The sequence below is a fragment of the Martes martes genome (assembly GCF_963455335.1).
Source record: "Martes martes genome assembly, chromosome: 8".
Classification (NCBI taxonomy): domain Eukaryota; kingdom Metazoa; phylum Chordata; class Mammalia; order Carnivora; family Mustelidae; genus Martes; species Martes martes.
In genome coordinates, this window is record NC_137895.1 from 21,303,624 (window position 1) to 21,318,829 (window position 15,206).

Consider the following 15,206-nt stretch of genomic DNA (forward strand, 5'->3'; position numbering starts at 1 on the left):
AGTATCTGACTCTTGTTCTCAGCTCAGGTCTTGATTTCAGGGTCCTGAGTTCAAGCACTGTGTTGGGCTCCATGTGGGGCCTGGAGCCAACTGAAGAAAAAAGTAAAAATAAAAATAAGTGATTTGTCTTATGGAAATTACTTTGACAATTAGTAAGAAAATTTTTCTGGAGCCCCTGGAATTTAAGGCTTCACAATTATATTTTATCTTTCCTTTTCTTTAATCACTGTGGGTCTTGATCATTTTCTGTGAGAAATTCTCATTTACTGAGTATACTTTGAAATTTGTTTACAGATAGTTCTTAATAGATAATATGTAAATATGTATACATGCAAAATACATATACTTTAATTTTCCATACATCACTAACTATACTTTTATTAATGAATTGTTCTTAATTAGAAACTTGTTAATATTTTTTGATGAAAAATTTGGTCTTCATTTTGTTATTACCAAAGTTTCATGTACAGTTCTATAGCTTATATAACAGATGATCTTATAGTATGCTTACGTATGTAGAATCATTTTAGACTTTTAGGTTCACATCAGTCTTTATACTTCAGTAGTATTCTATGCTTCTTCACTTTGGGGAGAAAAGAATTTGAGGGGCGCCTATGTGGCTCAGTGGGTTAAGCCTCTGCCTTTGGCTTGGGTCAGGATCCTGGGGTCCTGGGATTGAGCCCCGCATCGGCCTCTCTGCTTGGTGGGGAGCCTGCTTCCTCCTCTCTCTCTCTCTACCTGCCTCTCCGCCTACTGGTGATCTCCCTCTCTCTGTAAAATAGATAAATAAAATCTTAAAAAAAAAAAAAAGAATTTGAATTCAGAGTCTATTATAAATCTCTTCTGCTTTCTGGCTTCTTCAGATATCCACGTTCAAAGGATGTGCTGCATCTCTTATGAGAGGCACCAGAGCACTTAGAGTACTCTGTACCATATCACAAGCACTTTGCAAAGAAGTGATTTATTTTTACAGGATATGTAATAGTATATACAGCCGATATAATATACAGGGCTCACATTTGTTTCTGTTTTATTTTTTTTTAAAGATTTATTTATTTATTTGTGGGGGTTGGGGAGACTGTGCCAGGTGGGGGAGGGGTAGAGGGAGAGAATCTTCAAGCAGACTGCCTGCTAAGTTCTTGCCTACCATGGGGCTTCGTCTCACAACAGGTGAGATCATGACCTGAGCTGAAACCAAGAAATGGAAATTTTAAACCAAAATAACAAAATGATGGGTCTAGGTTAAGTAATAAGCAGAAGAATAGAGAAAAGTGTCTTCTAGGCTTTTTTACATTTCTCACTCTTTATATTCCCTCATAGAATAAGCTGAATTATGTTATTTAAGGGGAAAACTCTTCCACTGAATGAGCCACCCAGGTGCACCTGTTTCTCTTCTAATATGTAGAACTAATACTATTTGAATAAGCTGCCTTGAATAGTTAATATTTTCTAGAATAAGAACTTAAGTTATATAAATGTAACTATTCAAGTGTTTATTAAAATACATTGGTTTCATATTCAAATTGTGCGTAGTTCTCCAGTTTTTAGATTTAACTTTATTCTCATATAATTGAGAAAATATTTGGGGGGGATTGAGTTATTAATAGAAAAGAAAATATATTAGCTTATTTTTCATGATTTCATTACTAAAATATTTAAGTTTTCTTATTTGTGGAATTTCAAATATTTAACTTAAAGTGATAAGGCAGTTTTGAATCTTTTAGAGCTCTACAGTAACCTCATCTACCCAACAAGTGAAGACACCACAGACCTCAAATGCTCCGGATCTAAATGATGCAATTGTGAAACTATTCAATGACTTTGATGTTAAAGAAACCTCTCATCACTTGGTAATTTCTCATCTAGATCTACACATTTGTGATGATATTCATGCTAAAGAAAAAGGTAATAAAAGCTGCTTATTTCAAACTATTTTGGTTTTTCTAGGATTTCCTACAAAACTGGATTGTTTATCATATGTAATATATAGTATGTCTGGTATGATAGCTGGTCATAATTTTATCATTCATGTGAGATACATAGATGAAAGTTGTAATTTTAAGCAATATATATCGGTATGAAATTTTATTTTGCTTTAGTACTTAGTATTTTAGCACAATTAATTGTTAGATAGTATTTCACCAAATACTACCAGTAATAGGTTTAAAAAAAAAATCAAGGACTAAATAGGTGACATCCTTGGAGGATGATGAAATATTAGACTTGCCTTTGAATTAACTTTTTCATAATTTTGAAATTGTCTATAAACTAAATTTGAGTCCATATGCAATTCATAATTATTTGCACATATGTTTTCCCATGGTGGTCTGTCTGCATTTTTCTGACCCCAAGTACATGTAAACACAGCTGTGTGGTTGTTTACCATTTCTTGTGTCTCTTTACCAGTAATCCTCCCAAAATTTGCTTGGGAAGCTAAACTCTAGTTAGTAAGTGTTTTTTCTTTATTTTTAGCTTTTGTTTCTCTTATTTTGGAGAATTACAGTGGAGTAAATGGGAAGCTGTTCTTGGTGGCTTTGAAAATCTGTGGTTCCATAATGTAGGTACTAGGCATTTCTGTTTCCATTGGAGAGTGTTCCTGGCCCATAAGTATTGGGAGGGTTCATCAAGTGGGCCACCTTCCAAGACAGTAGTTCTCGAACTTTGGTGAGCTTGAGGATCAAGCTGAGGATCTCTTTAAAACTGGGATATTAATATCTGACCATTCTACCTCAGACCTGATTCATGTATCCGTGAAAGTTGTTGCTCTGTATTTTTAAAGCTGAAAGAGTAAATATTGAGACTCATCCCGGATATTTAGCAGAAGTTACCTTGCCTTCATCAGATAAGGCAGCCAGGTATCAGTGACTGGATGAAAGGGTGGAAGAAGGTGAGGAAGGTTTGGAGTTTAGAGAAGCATTTGTTCTCTTTTCTTTTGTCTACCTTTGTGTCATTTGATTTAAAGTTGGCATCTTCTGCTTTAGTTAGATGAAAGGAAAGTGGAAAAGTTAAAATAACCCAAAATAACAAAATGAAGGGTCAAGGTTAAGTAATAAGCAAAAGAGTAGTCTTCTAAGCTTTTTGTACATATATCACTATATTTCTTCATAGAATAAGTTGAATTATGTTATTTAAGGGGAAAACTCCACCACAGTATTTCCCTCACTCACAGATCTGTTTTAAAATCCAGAAAGGTCTGAAATGAATTATATTCATTTGTACTTAGTGGTATCTTAATGTATATTTTCCTTACTTCCAGTTGATCTATTCATGCTGTTTTAAAATTTGATTTTTATGTTGGAGTCACACTGAGTTGTGATCTACTTTCTAATCTTCATATAGCTGTGTTAATTTGGACAACTTACCTAGCCCAATAGGCTTAATTTCCACCTCAGTGAGAGATGGGATTATATAGTGTAGTGGTTAATATTTCCTAGGTTCAAAACCAGCTCTATATTTCTTGGCTAAAATGACCTTGGTCTTTTTAATTCCCCTCTTTGTGTCTCAATTTACTTAATTGGAAAATGGCGATGATGATGATGATGATGATGATGATGATGATGATAATATCATCTATCTCAGGGTTGTAAGGAAGAGCAAATGAGCAAGTATACCTAAATAAGGTATTTAAAACAGTGCTTGGCATATGGTTAGGGCTGTGAATATAAAAATTCTGTTCTTTTTGTGTCCTCAACTTTTAGCTTGGTACCTTGCAAATGATAGGGGCTCAGTAAACACTGATGAGATTGAATTGCATTTCCTGAAATCCTTAATGTATTATCTGTGATAGTAGAGACAGTTAATCACTGCTTGGATTGCAAATATGATAAATGAAGTGTTTCTGATACTTGCTTAATGTTTCTTTCTCTTTCTCTCACTTCTGTTATTCTTTTTCTTTTTCCAGAGTCAAATAGACGTATTACTGGAGGGGCTATGCAACTGTCTTTTACACAGTTAACTATAGATTATTATCCTTATCACAAAGCAGGTATGCTTAATAATTTCTTTAACAGATGTAAATGCTGCTTTAAAGTTATATAGACAGTTTATCTCATTTCCTTTTATATTTATTATTTGCTTTAATTCATTTTATTTTATTTTGTTTTAATTTAATGTATGTTTATTTTTATTTTTTATTATTTTAATTCCAGTTAGGGAACATACAATATTATATTAGTTTCAGGTGTTCGGTATAGTGATTCAGCAGTTGCATACATTACTCAGTACTTATCACAACAACTGCAGTCTTCAGTCCCTATCACCTGTTTTACCCAGTCACCATCCAGCCCCCCATCAGTTTGTTCTCTGTGATTAAGAGTCTGTTTTTTAATGTGTTCCTCTTTTTTTTTCCCCTTTGCTCCTTTGTTTTGTTTATTAAATACCACATGAGTAAAATCATGCTATTTGTCTTTCTCTGAATGAATTATTTTGCTTAGTATTGTACTCTTTAGCTCCATCCATGTCCTTGCAAATGATAAAATTTAATTCTTTTTTATGGCTGATAATATTCCATTTTAGATATATACCACATCTTCTTTATCCATTCATCTATCCTGGACACTTGGGCTGTTACCATACCTTGGCTATTGTAAATAATGCTGTAATAAAGTTAGGGGTGTATGTATCCCTTTGAATTAGTGTTTTTGTATTCTTTGAGTAAATACCCAGTAGTGCAATTGCTAGATCATAGGGTAGTTCTATTTTTAACTTTTTGAGGAACCTCCATATTGTTTACCAGAGTGGCTGCACCAATTTGCATTCCTACCAATAGTGCAAAGGATTCCCCTTTCTTTACATCCTTGCCAACACCTGTTGTTTCTTGTGTTACTGATTTTAACTATTCTGACAGGTGTAAAGTGCTATCTCATTAGTTTTGATTTATAGTTCCCAGATGATGAATGATGTTGAGCATCTTTTCATGTGTCTGTTGGCCATTTGAATGTCTTCTTAGTAAAAATGTCTGTTCATGTCTTCTGCCCATTTTTAATTGCATTATTTGGTTTTTAGGTATTGAGTTATGTCGTTTCTTTATATATTTTGGATACTAATCCTTATTTAGATACATCATTTGCAAATATATTCTCCCATTCCATAGATTGCCTTTTAGTTTTGTTGATTGTTTTCTTTGCTGGGCAAAATTTTTTATTTTAATGTTGTCCCAGTAGTTTATTTTTGCCTTTGTTTCCCTTGTGTCGGGAGACATATCTAGAAAAAAGTAGCTATGGCTAATGTCAAAGAGGTTACTGCCTGTTCTCTTCTAGAATTTTTATGGTTTCAGGTCTCATATTTAGGTCTTTAATCTATTTTGAGTTATTTTTGTGTTTGGTGTAAGAAAGTGGTCCAGTTTGTTTCCTTTGCATGGTCCTGTCCAGTTTTCTCAATACCATTTGTTTGAAGAGACTGTTCTTTTCCCATTGGATAGTCATTTCTCCTTTGTTAAAAATTAATTGACCATATAGTTATGGGTTAATTTCTGGGGGTTTTCTGTTTTCTTCTATTAATCTATCTGTTTTTGTGCCAGTACCATACTGTCTTGATGATTACACCTTTGTAATATGACTTGAAGTCCAGAGTTGTGATGCCTCCAGCTTTGCTTTTCTTTTTCAAGATTGCTTTGGCTCTTCGAGGTCTTTTGTGGTTCCATACAAATTTTAGGATTGTTTGTTCTAGTTCTGAGAAAAATACCTTTGGTTTTTAATGGGGATTGCATTAAACTTGTAGGCTTTAGATGGTATAACATTTTAACAATATTCTTCTAATCCAGGATAAAATATCAGTGTATAGAAATCTGTTATATTTCTATATACCAATAATGAAACAGCAGAAAGAGAAATCAAAGAATCAGTCCCATTTACAATTGCCCCCAAAACCATAAGATACCTAGGAATAAAACAATAAAAGGACAAAGGCCGTATATGGAAAGAAATGTCTTTCCATTTCTTTGTGTCTTTTTCAGTTTTTTTTTTTTTTTAAGATTTTATTTTTTTATTTGACAGAGAGAGCACAACTAGGCAGAGCGGCAGGGAGAGGGAGAAACAGGCTCTTTGCTGAGCAGGGATTCCAAGACGGGACTTGATCCCAGGACTCTGGGATCATGACCTGAGCCAAAGGCAGCTGCTTAAGTGACTGAGCCACACAGGCACCCTTCTTCAGTTTTTTTTAGTCAGCATTTTATAGTTTTCAGGGTGTAGTTCCTTTGCCTCTTTGATTGGTTTAGTCCTAAGTATCTTATGGTTTTGGGGGCAATTGTAAATGGGATTGATTCTTCGATTTCTCTTTCTGCTGTTTCATTATTGGTGTATCGAAATGCAACAGATTTCTATACATTGATATTTTATCCTGTGACTTTTTACTGAATTCGTTCATCAGTTGTAGCAGTTTTTTGCTGTAGTCTTTCAGGTTTTCCAAATGTAGTATCATGTCATCTGCAAATACTAGAAGTTCCACATCCTGCTTGCTGATTTGGATGCTGTTTATTTCTTTTTGTTGTCTGATTGTTGTGGCTAGGACTTGCAGTACTATGCTGAATAAAAGTAGTGAGCGTGGACATCCTTGCTCTATTCCTGACCTTAGGGGAAAAGCTCTCAGTTTTTCCCCATTAAAGATAATGTTCATCTGGGTTTTTCACATATGGCCTTTATTATGTTGAGGTATGTTCCCTCCAAACCTACCTTGATGAGGGCTTTTATAATGAATGGATGTTGTACTTTGTTGAATGCTTTTTTTGCACCTGTTGAAATGATTGTATGGTTCTTATCCTTTCTCTTTTTGATGTGGTATATCACATTGATTGACTTGCAAATATTGAACCACTGTTGCAACCCAGGAATGAATCCCCACTTGTTCATGGTGAGTGATTTTTCTAATGTGCTGTTGAATTCAGTTTGCTAGTATATTTTGTTGAGAATTTTTGCATCTATGTTCATCAGGGATATTGGTTTATTCTCTTTCTCAGTGGTATCTTTACCTGGTTTTGGTATCAAGGTAATGCTGGTCTCAGAGAATGAATTTGGAAGGTTTTTTTTTTCCTTTTCTAATTTTTTGGAGTAGTTTGGAGAACCATAGGTATTAACTCTTCTTTAAATGTTTGGTAGAATTTGCCTGTGAAACCATCTGGTCCTGGGCTTTTGTTTGTCGGGAGTTTTTTTTTTTTTATTACTGATGCAGTTTCCTTGCTGCTTAACAGTCTGTTCAAATTTTCTTTTCGTGTTTCAGTTACAGTAGTTTATATGTTTCTAGAAATTTATGCATTTCTTCTAGGTTGTCTAATTTGTTGGCATATAGTGTTTCATAATATTCTCTTATAATTGTATTTCTGTGGTCTTGGTTGGTATTTCTTTTTTTTTTTTTTTAAAGATTTTATTTATTTGACAGAGATCACAAGCAGGCAGAGAGGCAGGCAGAGAAGGAGGGGGAGGGGGAGCAGGCTCCCTGCTAAGCAGAGAGCCCGATGCGGGGCTCGATCCCAGGACCCTGAGATCATGACCTGAGCGGAAGGCAGAGGCTTTAACCTACTGAGCCACCCAGGCGCCCCTTGGTTGGTATTTCTCCTCTCTCATTTGTGATTTTATTTGAGTCCAATTTCATTTTTTAAGTCTGGCTAGACGTTTATTAATTTTATTGATTTTTTTTTTCCTCAAAGAAATAGCTCCTGGTTTCATTGATCTGTTCTGTTGTTTTTTTAGTTTCTTTATTATTTATTTCTGCTCTAATCTTTATTATGTCCTTCTTCTGGTTTGGGATTTTGTTCATTTTTCTTTTCCTAGATCCTTTTGGTGGTTAGGTCATATATTTGAGATTTTTCTTGCTTCATGAGGTAGGCCTGTTTTGCTATAAACTTCCCTCTTAGAACTGCTTTAGCTGCATCCCAAAGGTTTTGGACCCTTATATCTTCATTTTTATTTGTTCCCATTTACTTTTTTATTTCTTCTATTTTCTGGTTGACTCATTCATTGTTTAGTACCATGTTATTTAACCTCTAAGTATTTGTGATCTTTCCAGATTTTTTCTTGTAGTTGACTTTTAGTTTCATAGCGTTATGGTCAGAAAAGGTTCATGGTATGACTTCAACATTCTTGAATTTGTTGAGATTTATTTTGGAGAATATTCCATGTGCACTTGGAAAGTGCCTCCCTGATCTGGATAGCTGTTTCCTTTGCCACATTAGGAAAATTTTTAGCCTTGTCTTTTTATTTTTCTTTTTTCATTTTTCTTTTCTCTTTTCCTTTCTTTTGTTTTGTTTTGTTTTCTTTCTTTTCTTGATGGGCAGCAAAAGCAGAGTTTATTGAGTGATAGTAACATTTATTGAATATGATAGAGTACAGAGCTCCCGAAGAGGGAGGGGACCCAAGAGGGTTGCCTTTTTTATTTCTTCAAATGAATTTTCTGGCCCCTTTTCTCTCTCTTCTTTTTCTGTGACTCCTATAAACTATGTTTGATGTTATTACGTTTGATGGAATCATTGAGTTCCCTAAGTCTGTTCTCATTTTGGATAATTCTTTTCTCTCTCTTTTGTTCAGCTTGATTACTTTCCATTAATCTGCTTCTAGGTTACTAATTTGTTCCTCTGCTTCTTCTGTCCTGCTGCTTATTCCACCAGGTGTATTTCTCCATTCACTGAGCCTTTTATCTCTACTATGTCATTCCTTATCCCTGTGTTGAGGGTCTTACTCATGCCTTCCACTCTCTTCTCATGTCCAGTGAATAATCATTAATTTTAAATTCTTATAATCATATAATTACTTTAAATCTACTTTAATTAATTTAATAATTATGACTTTAAATTCTCTATCAGAGATGTAACTTATATTTGTTTCACTTAGCTCTCAGGCTGTGCCCTTGTCCTATTCTTTCACTTGAGATAAATTTCTCTCTCTTCTCTATTTCTCTGTGTTAGGAAAATCATCTGTGTCCTCTGTTCTTGAGGGTAATGGCCTTATGAAAAAGAGGTCCTAGAGTGCCCTGCTTTCTGGTGTTCCCCGTTCACCAGGTCCTTATGCTTCTGGGAATGCTCTATTGTTTCCTGTTGCTCTATCCATCAGGCCAGTTGTCTGCAGAGGCTCTCTTTGCCTTTCGTTGGCAGTGTTTTATCCCTGGCCCAAATATGGAGCATTTTAGCTAAGTATGCTCTGGTCTGCTTGTGAAATGAGACCCATTGCCACGGCTGCTGGAACAGAGGCTCTTCAAAACTCCCGTTTAGGGTGATGCAGAGTGAGCAGGGATTTGGACGGGTCTTCTGAGGGAGGGGGTCCGCTACACTGGGATTGAGGCATGTGTGAGTAGGAGGAGCAGTTTCACTGGAGTGTGTGGAGCAAGGTTTGGTGTAAGTAAGTTAGGTAGTGAATGTCCACAGTAAGCTTCGGTCTCCTCTGAGCTTTTCCACAGCCAGGCATGCTGACCTTCAGAACTCCAGGCTTTAAGCGTTTCTGGTTGCTGGAAGTCATGAAATTCAGCCCCTCTTGCCTTCCAAGTCGACTGCTTATGGGGATTCATTTTCCCCATGTGCTCCCCTGTGTGTGAGTTTGTCTCTCACCCTTCTTTGTGACTATGGCTCCCTCCCCAGCACAGTAGCCGCAGTGATCTTTCTCTCCCAAACATGTCACCACACTTCCCACCTTCAATGTGGCCTCTTCTCTTCCTTTAGTGTGGCATTCTGCCAGTCTTGAGATCAATTTCTGGGGTACTTAGGATGATTTGATTGTAACCTAATTGTATTCTTGGGTTGAGGTGAGCTGGAGTTCTACTCTGTTGCCATCTTCCCTCTCTCTCTCTAACTTAATTTTTTTAAGGAAAAAAGAAACGAAGACATTTGTTATTTTTTCCCCAATAATATCTTTACAAGAAGATACAAATGCCATAGAAAATATTTATGCATTTTGTAGAGTTTTGTGTAGATTATTAGAAATTATAATTGTTATCATTTGTTAGTATTCTAAATAATTGATTTAAAATTTAAAATCAGAATGTGGAAGACATAGTTTATGCTATTTTATTTTTTTTATTGTGGCAAAAGTAAGTTATTGATGTGTTTTGAAATTTTTTTTTTAAAGATTTATTTATTTATTTGACAGACAGAGATTACAAGTAGGCAGAGAGGCAGGCAGAGAGAGAGGAGGAAGCAGGCTCCCCGCTGAGCAGAGAGCCCGATGCGGGGCTCGATCCCAGGACCCTGGGATCATGACCTGAGCCGAAGGCAGAGGCTTTAACCCACTGAGCCACCCAGGCGCCCTGATGTGTTTTGAATTTAAAAATTGGTATATTATTAGTATATTAAAAAATCAAGAAAGAATATATAGTAAAAATATAATAGTAATTTCAGCTGCATTGTAAGAAGATTCCTGGAACTTTTTTTTTTTTTTTAAACCTTTCTGTATTTTCTAAGTTTCATTAGTAGACTTTTTTTACTTGATTTTAGTCAAAAGCCGAGAAGTAATACATAATATGCTTTTGAATAGTTGAATATTGATAGGCTTTTTCTCCCAAATAATAAAAATAAGAAATATATATATTTATGGCCAAATTAAGTAATTTGACCTTATACTAATCTGCTATTTGGTGATGTGTGGCTTTTTTTTTTTTTTTTTTGATTCACAAAAATAAGAAAAAGCAAGTATAATGTATTTTTCAGGACTTTATGAAAGTGATATTCATAAATTTCCATCTCCTATTCTTTGTTATTTCTCTATCTGTACCTGATAGAATTTAAAGGTTTTACTGTTTGTTTTGATTTTTATTGGAAGGCTTTGTTGTACTTCTATTCTCCTAATTTGTAAGTTACTTACATATACATAAAATTTTTTTTACTACAGAAACAACTCATATTTTGGGAGGTAAAATTCTTAGTCATCAAGATTTTATTTTCTTAACCCTTTTATGTACATATTACTTTTCTCAGTTTTTGCTACAGAGAAACCTAATAATCCTGATTTTTTATTTTTCTTCCAAAAAAAATCTATATAGGTATAGAAATATCTGTATCTTTATGACTGATATCTATCTTGAAATATTTAATTGGTCTTTAGTGTTTTCATGATCTTTATTTTATCATTTTAAGGATAGGTTTTAGCCACTATTTTATAACAAATTTTTGATGAAAGGACTTTTTTTTGTGGTAGCATTTTCTGGGGTTCTTTGTAGTGGAGGTATGCCAGGTAGTTGAGCATTCAGTGAAGGTTGACCAGCAGTACTATTTGTAACTGAAACTTCGAATGATGTTCTACCAATGGTGGGTCTTGATAGAAACCTTTTAGATAATTTGCTTTTGACATTCTTTTCCTGTATTCTAAATGTTTTGCTCCTACGTTCTAGGCAGATTAAAAGCTCATGTAGGCTTATAAAAGCTCTTGAAGGCTGCTCCCTTGAGAAACTCTCCCTTGGAAAATGAATAAATCTCATTAGAAGCAGGGCTATAATAAAATAAATCAATTTTGTGCATTTTTTCAGTGAAATACCTGTCATTCATTTTACAGGAGATAGTTGTAATCATTGGATGTATTTTAGTGATGCAACCAAAACAAAAAATGGATGGGCCAACGAGTTGTTACATGAATTTGAGTGCAACGTTGAAATGCTTAAGCAGGCTGTAAAGGATCATAATGTAGGTTCACCTCCTAAATCCCCAACACATGCCTCTCCCCAGCACACACAAACAGGTATTTTACCTATAACCACATTATGGCATTCCCCTGGTATTAAGTGTCTGTGCCTGTGTGTGTTTGTGTGTGTGTGTGATCATAGTATGATATTTTCTGTGGATAAATTAATACTTATTTAATAATTAATATCTAATAATTAACATTTAATAATTAATACATAATATCTAAAAGTTCTGAACCTTATTCAGACCATAGGATTATAGACCAAAGCACTTTTAAAATTAATATGATCAATAAGAATAATATCCAGATGGAATCTTTGAGACTGTTAAATGGCTAATAGTTCTCTTTTTTTAACAAGAATTTCAGGTAAAAGTTATTTTACAAGAATATCTTAAACGTGATATAAGTATGACTGTTGTTTAAGGAATAATCACACACAATAAAGAAGAATCATTGCAATAACTTATATTCCTACATCAGTTTATATATAAAGTATTTTCACATATATTGTTTGACAAATTGAGTTCATGTATATTTCTAGTAGCTGTTTTAATAATTAAAAAGTGACTGTTATAAAAATAATTTTGCACTAAATTGAAAGGTTTTTTCATTTCCCACAGAGAAAGACTCAGCTCTGAAAGGGACTTCCAGAACACCTTCGGTATTATCTCAACAGTCCAAAGCTAAGTTAATGTCTAGCTCTGTTGTGGTTAGACTTGCAGATTTCAATATATACCAGGTATGCCTTATGTTTTAATTAGATCTTCTGATAAACACCTTCTGCAAGCATCTCTTATAAACTCATGTTACTATTTTATTTAATAAAAGTATCTTGAACAGGGACACCTGGGTTTGATCTCAGCTCATGTCTTGATCTCAGGGTCATGAGTTCAAACCTTGCATTGGGCTCCATGCTGGGTGTGAAGCCTACTAAAAAAGAAAAAAAACAAACAAAAACCCCTCATCTTGACCAGTTTTATGAAATAGCTAAACTAGAAAGGATAGAAGATGTCAGTTCATTAATTTTTGTTTATATGGTTATGCAGAATTAACCAAACTGTAAGGTTAAGAGCATAGTCCTCCAGACTGCCAAATCCTCACAAGACTTCTGACAGCAACTGCAAGTTCAGGAGTCTCCTTAAACTACCTGTGGATTCAAGAATTAGAGTAACTCAAAGAACTCACTGAAATAAATTATACTAAGAAACACATTTATACTAAGAATTACATTTATTACAGGGAAAGGATATAAATTGGATTTAGCCATAGAAAGAGAACCTGAATTGGCTAGGAGGGTTCCAAATATGAAACTTCTTGTCCTCGGGACATGATAGCTTCCTGGCATGAATATGTAACAATATGCATTGTAGATGAACTCAATCTCTACGTAGATTAATACCAGGTTACCCAAAGTCCCCACCTTCTAAAGCCTACTAAGACTGTCAGGTCTGGCCAGCCCCACTCTTAATCACTGTAAGCACAGACTATCAGTTGAATTTAGAATTATCTCCCAGAAGCAGGGATAAAGGGCATAGCTCTCTTTGAAGGCCAAATTCCTTATTACACAATGCTCTAGGTGGAAGAAACTAAAATACTTTTTTTTGTCTTTTTTTTCTTTCTTTCTTTTTTTAAAGATTTTATTTATTTATTTGGTAGAGAGAGATCACAAGTAGGCAGAGAGGCAAGCAGAGAGAGATGGGGGAGAAGCAGGCCCCCTGCTGAGCAGAGAGCCCGATGCAGCACTCTATCCCAGGACCCTGACATCATGACCTGAGCTGAAGGCAGAGGCTTAACCCACTGAGCCATCCAGGCACCCTAAAATACTTTTTTTTTTTGTCTTATTGAACTCTCAAGTATTGGCTATTTTGTGAATATAACTTCATAGCTAAGTTTATATTGTCCCATTTATATTGTTCAGGCTATCATAAAACATGGTCTAATATTACAATACTTGAGACCAACAACAGAATATATAACATTCTTAAATAAATGATTTCAGATATGTGTTGTCATGTGTGAATTGTCATGGTTTATTCTGATAAATAAATTTATTTTTATGTTACTCAGTGGTTTTCATCTGGGGCTGATTTTACCCCCTGGGGACATTTATTTGGCCATTTCTGAAAACAGTTTTGGTTGTCACAGCCAGAAGGGGTTGCTGCTGACAAATAGTGAGTAGAGATCAGTGATGTCGCTAAACATTTTAACAAGGCACTGGGCCTTGTTAGCAGTGCCCACAACAAACTTTTATCAAACTCAACACCCAAAGAGCAAATAATCTATCAAGAAATGGGCAGAAGACATAAACAGACATTGCTCCAAAGAAGACATCAAATGGCCAGGAGACACATGAAAAAATGCTCCACATTACTCAGCATCAGGGAAATACAGACCAAAACCACAATGAGATACCACTTTACACCAGTCAGAATGGCTAAAATTAACAAGACAGGAAACAACAAATGTTGGCGAGGATGTGGAGAAAGGGGAACCCTCTTAATACTGTTGGTGGGAATGCAAGCTGCTATAGCCACCCTGGAAAACAGTATAGAGGTTCCTCAAGAAGTTAAAAAGGGAGCTACCCTACGCCCCAGCAATTGCACTATTTGGTATTTACCACAAAGATACAAATGTAGTGATCCTAAGGGGCACATGCACGGTAATGTTCATAGCAACAGTGTTCACAATAGCCAAATGGTTGAAAGAGCCGAGATGTCCATCGACAGATGAGAGGATAAAGAAGAGGTGGTGTATATATATAGTGGAATATTACTCAGCTATCAGAAAGGATGAATATTTACCAATTACATTGAGGTAGATGGAACTGGAGGGTATTATGCTGAGGGAAATAAGTCAGGAAAAGCCAATTACATGTTTTCACTCGCATGTGGAATATAAGAAGTATATAAGAATTAGAGCAGAGGATCATAGGGGAAAGGAGGGAATACTGAATGGGAAGCCATCAGAGAGGGAGACAAACCATGAGAAACTTAACTCTAAGAAACAAACTGAGGGTTGCTGGAGGGGAGATGGGTGGGGGGATGGGTTATTAGGTAATGGGCATTAAGGAGGGAATGTGATGTGATGAGCACTGAGTGTTACACACAACTGATGGATTATTGAACTCTGCTTATGAAACTAATGGTGTACTATGTGTTGGCCAATTGAATTAAATTAAAAATGAGGTATAATTGACATAACATTAGTTTCAAGTGTGCAACATAATGTTTTGATGCATTTCACTATTTTTAAGTGTCACATTCACTGGCATGTTTATTCACAGAGTTGTACAGCCATCACCATATCATCACCATTATCTATCTCCATAATTTTTTTTATTATCCCAGCTTGAGACTCTGTATATGGCTATATTATTTTTCATAATAATAAATTATAATAAAGTATTAATGTAAATACACACCAGGGAAGCGGTCTGTTCTTATGGACCTGGATCTGTGTTCTGACTGTGCCATTTACTTACTTCTGTTACAGAAATACTCTGATATTGTATGGCTCAAAATAAGTTTGCTAGGACGATTTTAAAGAGTTGATATGATAAGCCTTTAAAGAGGTTATAGTTTTTCAAATAGCTGATTGGTATTACCAAAAATA

The 15,206-nt window shown here is 35.1% G+C and overlaps 1 protein-coding gene across 2 annotated transcripts in view; it reads left to right on the forward strand.

Moving 5' to 3' along the window:
• The window catches only part of BLTP3B (bridge-like lipid transfer protein family member 3B), a 104,150-nt gene that overhangs the window by 48,179 nt on the left and 40,765 nt on the right, over window positions 1–15,206 (forward strand). For both annotated transcript variants that reach the window (XM_080811986.1, XM_080811987.1), the window contains 4 exons: window positions 1,725–1,905; window positions 3,902–3,985; window positions 11,466–11,648; window positions 12,215–12,333. In XM_080811986.1, the coding sequence (XP_080668112.1) occupies window positions 1,725–1,905; window positions 3,902–3,985; window positions 11,466–11,648; window positions 12,215–12,333 (567 nt within the window). The remainder of the gene's footprint in view (window positions 1–1,724; window positions 1,906–3,901; window positions 3,986–11,465; window positions 11,649–12,214; window positions 12,334–15,206) is intronic.